Source organism: Diplotaxodon limnothrissa, linkage group LG13, assembly GCF_057381915.1.
Source record: "Diplotaxodon limnothrissa isolate DT_005_m linkage group LG13, D_limnothrissa_male_GT1.1, whole genome shotgun sequence".
NCBI lineage: Eukaryota > Metazoa > Chordata > Actinopteri > Cichliformes > Cichlidae > Diplotaxodon > Diplotaxodon limnothrissa.
Window position 1 is genome coordinate 7,303,358 of NC_140608.1, and position 13,205 is coordinate 7,316,562.

Consider the following 13,205-nt stretch of genomic DNA (forward strand, 5'->3'; position numbering starts at 1 on the left):
TTGGTTTCCCTCTGTCTCCCTCTCTTCCTTGGTTTCATTTCTCAGCATTTTTACCACTTAGTTTTTGCTTTATGTGCCATTTCTATGTACTGCTGTTCTTTCAGAAAGACATAAAAATGAGCTTAAGATGGGAAAAAAAAGGGGCTTAGTCACTGCAACTGACTCAAGCACTTCCGCTTTCTTGAAATTTGCATTTCTTTGAAGAGCAGTAACTGAGTGATGCTTGTGTGCTTTCAGTATGGGCGTTTTTAAATGTGGTTTTTCTTTGTTTCAGGATTCCTCAGAAATTGAGAATCTCGGGCAGCTTGACTGTCATCCTGGTGGTTTTTCTGGTGACAGCGGTGGTTGTTAAAGTAGAACTGGCTCCTCTTCCCTTCTTTGTCCTGACCATGGTCAAAATTGTCTGCATCAACTGTGAGTGTCTAGTGCTTAAAAAAATGCACAGTTCTTCAGAAAAAGTAGGCTAAACTAGCCTACTTGATAACAAGAGCAGTGTTGGTACTTTGATTATGTGCATTCACCTGTAGGCCATGTAAACCTTTTGTTTGTACAATGTGGAGAAAATGTTAAATGACTTTGTTGAAGAAGAATAAAGTAAAAAACATAATTCAGTAAATCTAAATTTAAATAATACTAGATGAAAAGAAACAATAGAGAGCTTAAAATGAGTGCAGGTAGTGTGGGAGGAGGTTTTTATGAAGTTTTTCTACATCTCTGCTTGGGGCAGTGGAGTTGAAATGGATGTTGGATAAGTGTTCAGCTTCGTGTCCTGTAAGTGGTGCAGAGGACAGTCAGGATCCATTAAATGTCCACATCCAGTCAATTACATGACCTCTTTGCCAGCTGATGGAGGAATAAAAAAAGCATATATTGATTCAATCTAGATTCAAAAGACAAAACAAGGACGAATTACCTCAGCAAGCGAAACAGATTCCAGCAGCTAGCAGTTCAGAATCCGGGTCACAAAGCATCACTTCTGGGATCACACCACCTTTCAGTCCCAAAACATTTCGTCTGTCCGCTCAGATTAGTGTCCCTGTTCAACCCCAAAATCCCTGATTTGTGTCAGTCTCAATGCAACGCTCTAAGGCTTGCTCGAGGCCATAGAACTACTGGTGAAGATTCGTCTTTGTCAATAATGTAATACAAGGAAAAACCAAAAACAGCAAGTAGAATTTAAAAAGAAAAAAATTAGCCATTTCACTATCACTCAAATCAAAATGAGCCAGAAAATCAACTTTTTCAGGTGACAAACTGATTAAAATTTAAACGTTGGTACAGAGGACAATCAAATTTCATTAATTATCCACAGCCACAGTTATTTAGATCAGCGGTCCCCAACCCCCGGGCCATGGACCGGAGTCGTTTGGTACCGAGCCGTGAGAGTTGAGGCTCAGGTGTGAAATGTATGGTTTTCAGGGTTTTTAGCGTCATTTTGTTATCGTTTTTATCGTTAACTCAGTTTTCCTGGGACTTTTCACGTGTGTTATGAATAAATCCTCATTTTTTCGGTACCGGTACTAATTTTATTTTTGTTGTATTTATCCGCGACACCTTAAAGGCCAGTTTGTGAAAATATTGTCGGGCATAAACCGGTCCGTGGCAGAAAAAAGGTTGGGGACCGCTGATTTAGATGACCTCTTTGTCAGATGATGGAGGGTTGAAAACTGTATGTTGATTCAAACTACAGTACATCTAAATGGCAACAGCAAGAACGGGGATCTGGGGGTAAGGGGGGTACAGCAGCCAAAACATGAGGATGTGACCAACAAATTCATTTAAAATCACACACCAGGGGTACAAAAAGGGGAAAAATGACACAGAAGTAGTTCAGTTAAACAGAAAATGTGGGGAAAAGGCCTCAGAGAGTTTTCTGATTTCTGCACGTGCCAAAGGCAAATGAAGATACACAGCTTGCTGCACATCTGCAAAGAATTATCCTGCATTAGCAACATAATCATAAATTTAAGAGCCCAGAAACAGAAAACTAACAATTATAAGCTTCATGAAGATATCTGTATTAGAATAAGAATTTAATTCATGGCCTTATTTCCATGTTGAAGTCGTATAACTGATTATTTCTGTGGATCTTTCTTTGATAAAAATCGTCCCCTGAACATGTTGGGAAAATTCACACAGACAAAGATACACAAGCTGCGCTCTCACAGTGTTTGCTTGTTTACAATAAGTCACAGAGCAGCAGGAATGAACTTACCCCCCTCCTTATCCCCAGTGGGCCAGTCCTGACCCCCAGATTCGCATGTGGAACAGCCCATCGTGTTTGCTTTAGAGGGGAGGACACGGTGACTTTGAGGCTTTGATATCTGCGTTGGCACATTCCTCTCAGTTTCACACGTTTCGAGATTTCTGCAGCTACTAACTCGTTTGTAATGCGGAAGGAATTTGTCTGGAAAGTCTGTACTGACAAAAAACCTTTTTTAAGGGAGACAATTAAAATGATAGAAGTGTTATGCAACACTTATCTTGAATACTTTGATCAGAAGGATGTTGTTTCTCTCTGACATGCTTGTTGGCTATAACTGTGTAGATGTGGATCATTTTTTTGTGTTTCTGTGTCACAGTCACTCTGTAATTCCTCAAATGTGTTTTTCTCTTTTTTCATCCCTCTCCAGCGTTTGGGGCGATTTTTCAGAGCAGTCTGTTCGGGCTGGCTGGGATTCTACCTGCCTCTTACACCACTCCCATCATGAGCGGACAGGGGCTGGCCGGCACCTTCGCTGCCTTCTCCATGATCTGCGCTCTGGCCAGTAAGTCTGGGATTAAACAATATACGGGGGTCATTTCTTATATTCTGAAAAAGTTCTGACCCTCCTCTGAGTCGGCTTACTTTTTATGTTCATCAACTTTAAATGAAGCCATGAAAAACTTTAGCTTCTGTAACTTACCCCAAGATGTCTACTACACTGAATTGCCCCCAAAAAACAAACAGACAAGGTCACTGCCACAAAACACCAGACCACCACAACTCCTCTTGCAGGTGGTGAACCCATGTGGTTTATTTGAGCAGGCACTTGCCAACAAGGCCAGGGTTGCAGAGTGGTTTCCCCCTTATCCCTTCTCCAAGTGAGGTAACTTAGTTTATACAGGATCACCACATTTTGTCTTCACCCAAAACCAGTTTGCTTTGGGTTACCCTATCAAGGGTCAATTTACCCCACAGTTCATGCTCCTCCCCCAACATGGTGATTCACAGAGTAAAGGACTTGTGAAGCCACGGTGCCAGTGGCTTCAGTCTGTGATGCTTGAGTGAGTAAATGTGTTCTTCAGCCCTATTAATGTCCCCTGAGTCTGTCCTGTCCTTTAGAAGGTATGAGGGCTGGAAAAATGATGTGAAATTAAAGGCACAAGATTTCAGCCCTTGTGGACTTCAGGGGTCTGTAACTCTGACAATGTTCATAACGAGAATGTAAAAGTTTCTGTGGCTTTATTAAGTGTTCTTAAGTTATTAGAGAAATAAATCAGCTGATTCTGAGGGACTTGGGAGGAACTGATTCATTTTTCATGAAATTATCCAATAATAACAAAACACACTAATGACTCTGTGTGATTGTCTTCAGGTGGGTCAGAACTGCAGGACAGTGCTTTTGGTTACTTCATCACAGCTTGTATTGTGATTCTTCTGGCTATAATGTCCTACCTCATTCTTCCCAAGATGGTAAGGCCTCAATCTATAAATAGAACTTACATTTTTTCCTGGTTTTCTTCCTTTCTAGTGCTTTTTATTCACAAGGTATTTGTTTGAAAAGGACGTTTTGATTGATGGCGAATAAAATTCAGTTTCTCTGGGAACAAGCTGCTCATCTTTGTCCTGCTGGTTTAGTGGAATCAGTTAATTATGGTTTTTGTTAACAGGAGTTCTTCCAGTACTACATGGAGAGCAGTAGATCTGCACCATCAGCCGATGAGGAGAACAAGATGGACTTGCTCAAAAAAGGTGCTTACCGGCCTGCTCATTATAAAAAAGGACAACAGTGTGAAACTTTTAGATGTGTGCAAAAAAGAAGCAGCAATGAAGCTAATGCAGATGTTTTAGTCAGGGGGTTAAAGCTAGGACACAGCTTTTCATGTTATGCTACGTTATAGTCCGCTTGTACCGTAGAGGCTGTGCTGTCACAAATTTCTGCCTCTTGGATGTTACAGATGCAAAAAAGCACAACGCTGTTGTAACTCAGACTTTGATTCTGGCTGTGCAAATTCTCAAGAACTGACATCACATGGAGAGCAATAAAGTTCAACATGTGTACCCTGCTAGATCAGATTCTCGAAATTCTGTCATCTGTTTTGTATTTTTCCATCTTAACCAGCGGTCTCCAACCTTTTTTGCACCACGGACCGGTTTATGCCCGACAATATTTTCACGGACCGGCCTTTAAGGTGTCGCGGATAAATACAACAAAATAAAACTAGTACCGGTACCGAAAAAAAAATTTATTCATAACACACGTGAAAAGACCCAGGAAAACCGAGTAAACGATAAAAACGATAACAAAATAACGCTGAAAACCATACATTTCACACCTGAGCCTCAACTCTCGTGGCCCGGTACCAAACGACTCACGGACCGGTACCGGTCCAAAGCCCGGGGGTTGATCTAAACGGTAGTTTTAACAACATTCTGCTGAAATCTAAACTGATCCAGAATCTCAAAACCTGCAGATTCCACAAACCTGTTTTCTATTAAGTGCAATCTGTAGCTCACATGTGCTGTTGGCAGCACTCAGTAAGCTCCATCCTCGCCTGTTTCCTACGATGAAACACTTTGGAAATTGTACTTTTGTTTCTCTTGTTAGATTAGACAAAGACATTATTTAAAAAGATTGCATGTGACTGGTAAATGGGATTCAGACTGCAGGGCTTTATCTCCATCCAAGGCTTCAATCTGCTTGCTTCATACAAGTCTTTCTGCCAGTGTAATTACAGGCGTGGCAGCCACTATTCCTAAGAACCCCCTCACCCCCCACCCCAACTTCCTGTTAACTGTTTAAACACACAAAGACAGTTTAGAAAACTGCTCTTTTTTCGCTTCTTTATAAAGAGCCAGGCAAATGATGCTTATCAGCTGAAAACCTTTAAAACCTTTAAACATTCAGCTGATGTGTGCCTACCTTTGCCCACTTTTTTAATGCTAGAAGTGAAAATAAACCCCCTCCTCACTTCTGCACAGCTGCACATATGATGATGAGGCTGCACGATTAGCATTAAAGCGGGTGAACAGAGCTGCAGGAATCCAGGGTGGAGGTGGATTCCTGCAGCTCTGGAGGTTTTAGAGAAAATAAATGGGAAGTCATCTTGTTTCGGGAGTTCTTACCATGTTTCCTTTGATATGAAAGGTTATTTTCTTGAGTCAGTGTAATTTTATAGGGAGTAGGAGTACCTAATGGGAACCCTTTTGACATATAAGATGTAACAATGGGGATCTTGTGTGTACACCCACTCAAATATAGTAATGATGCTCTAAACTCCAGGTGCTGCTTGACCAATAAATAGTTTGGGTTTTTTTTCCCCTGAGAACGTGAAGCTGAAAAGCGGCCGGTGGTGAATCTCATGGAAGATGAGACCAAACCCACCTCGTCTGTGTTTAACATCTTCAAGCAGGTGAGATGAGAACTTATAAGGCAGAAACTCCGGTTTTGTTACCGGCAAAACTTTTGAGTCTTTTTTTCAAATCATAAATATCGTGTATTGAGTTGCAGAAGCTTCTATCACATTAACTAGTTACTACTGAAGCTGTGCAGCCAGCAATCTCATTACAAGTCGGACATTATCTGTTCCATGCAAGCATTTTCTACCTGTGTGACAGACTGGTTACATAATATTGATAAAGCTCTTCTTGTTCTCTCTAATCAGATTTGGGTGATGGCTCTGTCTGTGTGCTTCATCTTCACTGTCACCATTGGAGTTTTTCCAGCCGTGACCGTCGATGTCAAGTCGACAGTTGCTGGTGAAAGTGCCTGGGGTGAGTCTGCAGGTCCCTTTCATACAAACAGTTACTGTTACAGTAATCAGTGAGCCAGGAATTCTGAAAATCTGATATTGGAGTTGGATGACTGCTAAGAATCTTTAACTCCTAAACTCCAGCAGTAATGGAAACTGCTCTCAACTTCTTCTCTGAAAGTGGTCGTTACAGTGGGTTTTTTGTTGGACACTCTTCCCCAGAAGGATTTGTCTCCTTCCAGGATTGAACTGGGAATCATTTGCTTACCCATTAACCTCCAATCATGATATGGGGAATTTTTAAGGCCTGGACAAGTTATTGAATTTCATTCGCCTTCCAGTTCTTATAAAAATGAAATAATCATGACAAGAAGATTACAAAAACTGATCAGATCCTATCTCCTAGGGGGTGCCTGCTGGTTGACGTGGATTCCAAATGTCTGTTTTTTGAAAGGCTTTTAGTTCAACGTGCTATGAAATTGCTGCTCATTTTCTCTGTTTTCACACACGAGCTGTGTTTTTAGAAATCACAGTGTTTCCAGCAGTGCTGTGGAAAATATCCAGAATTCAGACTTAAGTGTTGTAGAGTCACTAAACCTGACATTTGTGCTCATCTGCATAGTTTCATTTGAAAATATTATGGGCGAGACTTCATTTATGAACTTCAGAGCAGCCTGTAAAATTCTAGAAATTATTTCCATTTAAACATCATTTTTCTATAAGGTTTAAAGTGTCACCAGATCAGTTTTAGAAATTACTTTGGTGTTCTCTGGATCCCTCCGTAAAAGTGAAAGCAAACTTCACCTCCTCCTCTTAAACCAGCAGAGGTTTAATGGATTCCTGTGTATTTTTATTTGAGGAAAGCATCTCTGCAGTCTTGTTGCTCTTGATTACAGTCGGTTTGTTTTGATCTCTTTTCAGAAAAGTACTTCATCCCCGTGTCGTGTTTCCTCCTTTTCAACGTGATGGACTGGGCTGGCAGGAGTCTGACGGCCATCTGTATGTGGGTCAGTAAATCACAAATGAGATTTCTTACCAAAATTACCAGTGAGGCCACATCACGAAGCTAAAAAAAAAAAAAAAAAAAAAAAAAAAGCCACACTGAGTTGAAACTTGTTTGCTGTGGAGCCAATTTTTCAGGTTTCAGGTGAGTGCAGAGCTGGCTTTGTTTGTTTGTGAGCTCGGTCCAAATAGCTGCACGGCCAAGTTAACAAGCCTTTATCCATCAAAAACTCACACATTGAAAGTATATAATACACTACTTAAGCGTGTTTTAACCTGTACAAATATGCAGCGATGACAGTGACCAGTGCTTGAACCAGATGATCAAGTATTCTTGATTATTAACTCCTTTAAATGCATTTACAAACAACATTAAAGAAAGCCTCTGGCTGCATAAAATGTTTGCCCTTGTATGAATAACTGAGTCATGAAGGGAACGATGGAAAAACAAAAGACGTTCAGGGACGAGCTTTTCTGCTGAGATCAGAGGTTTGTATTGGAGGAAAGTGTGTGCGTGTGTGTGCGTGTGTGTGTGTGTGTGTGTGCGCGCACATACGTGTTGTGCGTGTAAAGGGATTTTAGGGGTCAAAAAAAAGTGACTGGTGTTTTTCAGGGTTTGCTAATCTTTCCCTCACATCTGGATGAACAATGGGTCCTGGGTAGAAAGGCAGAAAGCCCTCGGGTGTCTGTTTCCATTGTGAAATAATTTTTGGATAACTTTTATTCTCCTACAAGCTTTAATAGACTGTTTTAGGTTTGCAACAGAGATGCATAAATATTTTAGCTGATATTAAACTGAAAATCAAGTGGCAGTCATCAATATTTATCTGGTTTGTTACATCAGTTCTGCTAAATATTCCAAAAGTATGTAATAAAGACATTTTTATGCAGAAGACTTCACAACAAAACAAAAAGCTTAGTGTCGTCAAACTCGTAATTCAAAGTTTAAAATCTGAGTATCTGCTGAGAATTTCACAATTGATTCATCCTGAGCTGTTTTTTTTTTTAAATGTTCTTGAGTCTGGAGATGGTTACCTCGATCCTATTAGGCCCCAGTGTGCCTCGCCCAGGCTGGGGAGTCTCCTCCTAATCTAAGGCCGGCACTACAAAGCAAGTTAAGCACGCCCAGGATCTCTGTCTTTCTTATCTGGCTTCTCTTACTCCAACTTCAGTGTTCAGTCTGACAGGGTTTTTATCAGCTTGATTATATCCCACTGACCAATTATGTTGGTTGCAGTGGTAAGGCACAACTTTTACTCTAAAGGCAGATGTTCTCTGCAAGTTTCACTGCAGCTCAGAGATTAACAGTCGGTGTCTTCCATGCAAACTATTGGCAGCCGCTGCAATCTGCTAGCAATCAAAGCGATTACAAGGAAGCCTTTGGTGCAGCAGCCTCTTTGCAACCCATTTCACCTGCCAACTAGAGCCTTTTAAGACTTTTAGGATCGATACTGATATTTGGTGATTTAAAAATCCGATATTCTTTCTTTTCTTTCAAATACACAAAACATTAAGTGATTTCCCATTTGTTATGTAGTTATTTCTGAAAACTTATGCAGATGACATGATAATATACTTGGAAACTATCTTGTTTTCCTCATGTGGTGTTACCAGCTCTGCTTGGATCGCCTGTTTGTGGCATTTTTGTGTTGCAAACGGGGAAGCTGCAGAGCGCCCTCTGGTGAACAAACCATGCTATATCAATATGCGCGCCATGGTTGATGGGTGTTTCTTCCATCACTTCTTTATGCTGTTGTCATTTATCAATCCTATGTTATAAATACATCATCAATCTCTAGTAACCTCTTGCCAACTGGTCAGACAATACACGTTTTTCCCAAGCGACCGCTGGTTGCCAGGGGGTTGCTAACCAGTCTCTAGGCCCAGTCAGCCCAGCGTAGCTACAAGTGCATTGACTTGAAGGAGGCGGTGTTTGCAGCTGATAACCAATCACAAACGTGTGACAGGGCCATCCAAACGGATGATTTTACTAAGGAAGGCAAAACATATATAAAAAGATTAAGATATTAAACACATAATCCAGTCATTTGATAATGATGAAAATCCTACACACTGGCACTTGCATATTTAAAAAAACAACAACAACAAAAAGAAAGAAGTTCATCCTGTTCACCACTTCTCAGCGTCATGCTGATGTTTGTTTTTAGAATCATCGCTTCCTTTCTGGTAAAAACATTTATTCAAACCTTTTGAAACCTCGTCCAGAAAAAACAAATTACCAAGAAGGTCAGATTTCCTGTGCGGCAGAGGAACTCATCTAATTTAATCATCAAGCCCAGTACAATCTGTTGACGTCCTCTGACCTGGCAGGAATGCAGCTTCTCGCTGCAGATAACGCTTGTCAGCTGATTCAGCACCATGTGATGTGTTTTTTAAATCGTCAGATGAAAGATTGGCGACTGTTTTCCTCTCTTTGTGATTCCACATCTGTGTTTGTCCTGTGGAGTTAATGCTGCTCGAGCCTTTTGGAAAGTCAAAAAAATCGAGAGCACGTTGACGTTGCATGATATTATTTTATATCGCTGACATTGGGGGAAAAAATCACACTAATTTCTCTAGAATGCTGATTCTGTGTTTTTGGGCTCATAACAAAAACGTTTAGGAACCACTGCTCTAGAAGATTTCTATATTTAACATATTACATCTTTTAGGGGAAAATGCTCTTCTGTTGAAGGGCTTTACTATATATTGAGTTAATACATGATAAACACATTATTTTATTTTGGATTTATATTCATTCAAAAGAAAAATCTTTGGGCTGTGAGAGAAGGCCTGAACTGAGTTTATTTTTACCTTCATTTTTTCTGGTCGGTGTAATTTTTTTGTTTTCTTCATGTTATTGAGACATTTTGTCATATTTCACATTATCTTTTGAGCTATTTCACAATATTTAAGTTGTTTTGTTATGTGCTGTGTTTAATCAATGAAAGTTTTTAATCTTATAAAATCTTGTTTTGTAATTTATCTATATCTCATTACTTATTGCATTCATGCCTTCTTTTGCATTGTATCTTATCTAATGCTAGTTTCTGGATACCAAACAGATCTCTTCAAATATTTTTTTTTGTCTGACAAACAATCAATACTCTTTGTGTTTCTCTCTCTCCAGCCGGGCAAGGACAGCATCTGGCTTCCTATCCTCGTGGGCCTGCGGGTCGTCTTCATCCCCCTCTTCATGCTCTGTAATGTCCAGCCTCGTGTGATTTCCCAAACCGTGTGGTTCAGCCATGATGCCTGGTACATCATCTTCATGATTTTTTTCTCCTTTTCCAACGGATACCTGGCCAGCCTCTGCATGTGCTTTGGACCCAAGTAAGGACTGCTCACCTACAAATCACAAACCCATCGGGGCGGGGGGGAGAAATATTTCCTGCCTGTCCTAAAACCTTGTTCCTAACAGGACCTCTAAAGGCTAAATGAAATCAAAACAATATGAAAACTATTAATTCGTACACATCTGCTGACTTGGCTTTTGAGAGCTACAGAAGCCAAGTCGGTGAATAAATCATTAAATAGTTCCCATTTCTAACTTCAGTTAAAACTGCGAACCACATACAAATTTGATCAAATGTAAAAATCAAATGAATTCCATTGAAAGCTGCTGGTTGTTTTAACTCTGTGTCCACACTGAGGTAACTGCAGCATGCTTTTACTTTAATGATATCCCCAAAACAAACATAACATGTAATAGCAGAGAGAAAATATTAAAAATTGATGCCTAACGTAGAACCGGTCGTATGTGTTTCTACCTAAAGCAGCAACAAATCTGGCACCACACTACTGCAGACATCAGTGGCTGTGAGCAGGGCTGAAAATGATGCCAGTGCTCAAGTTTCCAAATCTGCATTTCCTCTGGTGACCATTTGAGGCCGGCTTCATAAACCTAACCCATCCCCATAGACTCGCATGTTAATTTGGGATATGAATAGACTGGAAAACAAACAACATTTGGCCTCTGTGGATTGTTTCTCTCCAACACTACATAACTTTCAGTTCTCAAATGTGTTTGTGGAAATAATAATCTGAATTTCAGGAGTGGGACCGTGCCTCCATACATGCCCCTTCTTCTTCTTTGTCTATATATTACGCCCCTGCACTATAAGCTGTTTGCTAATAGGCCTTCCGAATTCAAACAGTACCTTTTGTTTTTTATGAAACGAAAGTTTTCATTGAAGGTAGTCTAACCAGCCAGACAATCCCCTCTCCATATTCTATCTATAAGATAAACTCACCGTTAAGACTTCACCAGCTGTTGAGTCATTATCTCCAACCTCAAAATCCCAGAATGCTTCAGTGCCAGTGTTCATCAGAGCCCAGCTACCTGATTCAATCTTCAAGTTTTGCCCAAGCCATCAGCTACTAGAAACCCTGTCAAACCTGAATGAGGATGGTACTCCCAGCTTGTGAACCATTTCTCAAAAAGCACCAAAGCAGAACTGACACTCCACTTTGTGTTCCTTAACGACTCATTCTTAACTGATTTTATCCCTCTGTCACCTTACAGGAAGGTGTCGCAGCACGAGGCAGAGACGGCGGGGGCCATCATGGCCTTCTTCTTGTCCCTCGGCTTGGCACTGGGAGCTGCTGTCTCCTTCGGTTTCCGGGCTGCGATCTAAAACCTGCAGTAGAACCTCAAGTAGATTTAGGTGGACCATCCTTTCCTCCAACATCTTCCCTGTCATGATCCTGTATGGGAGCAGCTTTCAGTAACAGAGAGGAGACTGCACAGCAGGCTAGAGGACCTCAGTTTTCGACATGTGTACAGTTGAGACTCATCCATTCAACAAGAGCTGAAATGGGATTTTTTTTTTTTCAGCAGCACAGTGTGCAAACCTTTGTTTCTCCTGTTTTTGAGGACATTTTCTAATTGGTAACCACTGATCAGATCAATATTTGGAGTGGAAATCAAAACCAAAACTTTTAGTTTTAGTGTACTTGTTATAGAAGAGCACAAAGTCTTTACAGCACAGACTCATTGATCAACTGTTATTTAAAAAAACAAAACAGGATTAAAATGTTTTAAAATAAGTTACTTCAAGGAATCATTTTTAAAGAACAAATCTGTCGTTAATGAGGTTTTTAGATGGTGCTCGGTGGCTCATTCAGTAAATTGAAAACGTTTACACATCAGACATGAAACGCAACTGTTAATCACTCCAGACCGTTGCAGTCTTTAACACGGATCAAGCCAAATAAATGAAGACAACATGGGAAAATCTTGAACTCTGAAGGGAAATCTTGACCCATCACTCGGTTAAGGAACTGCTTCACTCCTCTCTGCTCAGTTTTTTTTACTCAACAAAGACGTCAAAACTCAAAGAATGTAAAGATGGACTGAATCCTAAAGCGGAGGTTATAAATAACTTTTTTTTTCTCCTGCTGAATCTTCTTTGTTTTAGCGAGCGTTTGTAGTTTCAGATTATTGTTATTATTATTATTATTATTGTCTCTCTTGCTTCAGTTTGACTCATCCAGATGTCACACGTTTTGTTTTTTTCTTAAATTGCTGCGTCTACCTGATAAAAATGAGACTTTGTGAATAAATGCATCATGAACATGCAAAACGTGCAGCCGTCAGTCACGTTACATGGCAATGTGAGCGAGATTGGGACTTTAAAAATGGCGTATTTTCTCTTTTAAATGTTCTGTACGTTTTATAGCAAATGTAGTTTTTAGCTTATTTTGGGGAGCCGTTCGTATCTCAATAGGAGATAAAAATTGGTCATTTGTTGCATTTTGGTGGCCTTGTAGGGCTTTATTTTCTAAGAAGTCTGCTTTAATTGTACACAGGATTCATATGAATACTAACAGCCTGCTTGTTTATAAGCACTCTGGTCTGGGCTTCTATAGTCTGTTTGAATGTGGGTAGGAATCTGTCACAGGCCATTAAAATATTGTATTTCACTATAAAGTCATTCTGTGTATTTTTAAGACTTTGGCTCCTCTTGTTGGTCAGTTTTGGAAATGCAGCACTTCACGTCTCGGGACATTTCAGTGCTGAAGAAACTGTTGAAGAAAAGAAAAGAAATCCATACTATAAAAATACTCTATGTAAATTCAAACAAAAACAAACCTGGGGACTGTGGTGTAATTGCTTTCCAAATATAAGCGATGCCAAGCCCATTCAGTTCAGTCTTATTCATGTAATGCAGCTGTCTCAGGGTGATTTATATTTTTCAGTCTTTAGTCAGATCCCTGTTAGTTTTAGCTTTTCTTCCGGGGATTCA

The 13,205-nt window shown here is 40.2% G+C and overlaps 1 protein-coding gene across 2 annotated transcripts in view; it reads left to right on the forward strand.

The window, feature by feature from the left end:
* The window catches only part of LOC146619778 (equilibrative nucleoside transporter 1-like), a 38,533-nt gene extending 25,677 nt beyond the window's left edge, over nucleotides 1–12,856 (forward strand). For both annotated transcript variants that reach the window (XM_085369720.1, XM_085369721.1), the window contains exons 5-13: nucleotides 275–414; nucleotides 2,634–2,768; nucleotides 3,579–3,676; nucleotides 3,874–3,955; nucleotides 5,531–5,616; nucleotides 5,869–5,977; nucleotides 6,877–6,962; nucleotides 10,088–10,290; nucleotides 11,483–12,856. In XM_085369720.1, coding sequence (XP_085225846.1) covers nucleotides 275–414; nucleotides 2,634–2,768; nucleotides 3,579–3,676; nucleotides 3,874–3,955; nucleotides 5,531–5,616; nucleotides 5,869–5,977; nucleotides 6,877–6,962; nucleotides 10,088–10,290; nucleotides 11,483–11,594 — 1,051 coding nt within the window. In that variant the 3' untranslated portion in view covers nucleotides 11,595–12,856. The remainder of the gene's footprint in view (nucleotides 1–274; nucleotides 415–2,633; nucleotides 2,769–3,578; nucleotides 3,677–3,873; nucleotides 3,956–5,530; nucleotides 5,617–5,868; nucleotides 5,978–6,876; nucleotides 6,963–10,087; nucleotides 10,291–11,482) is intronic.
* The last annotated feature ends 349 nt before the right edge of the window (nucleotides 12,857–13,205 follow it).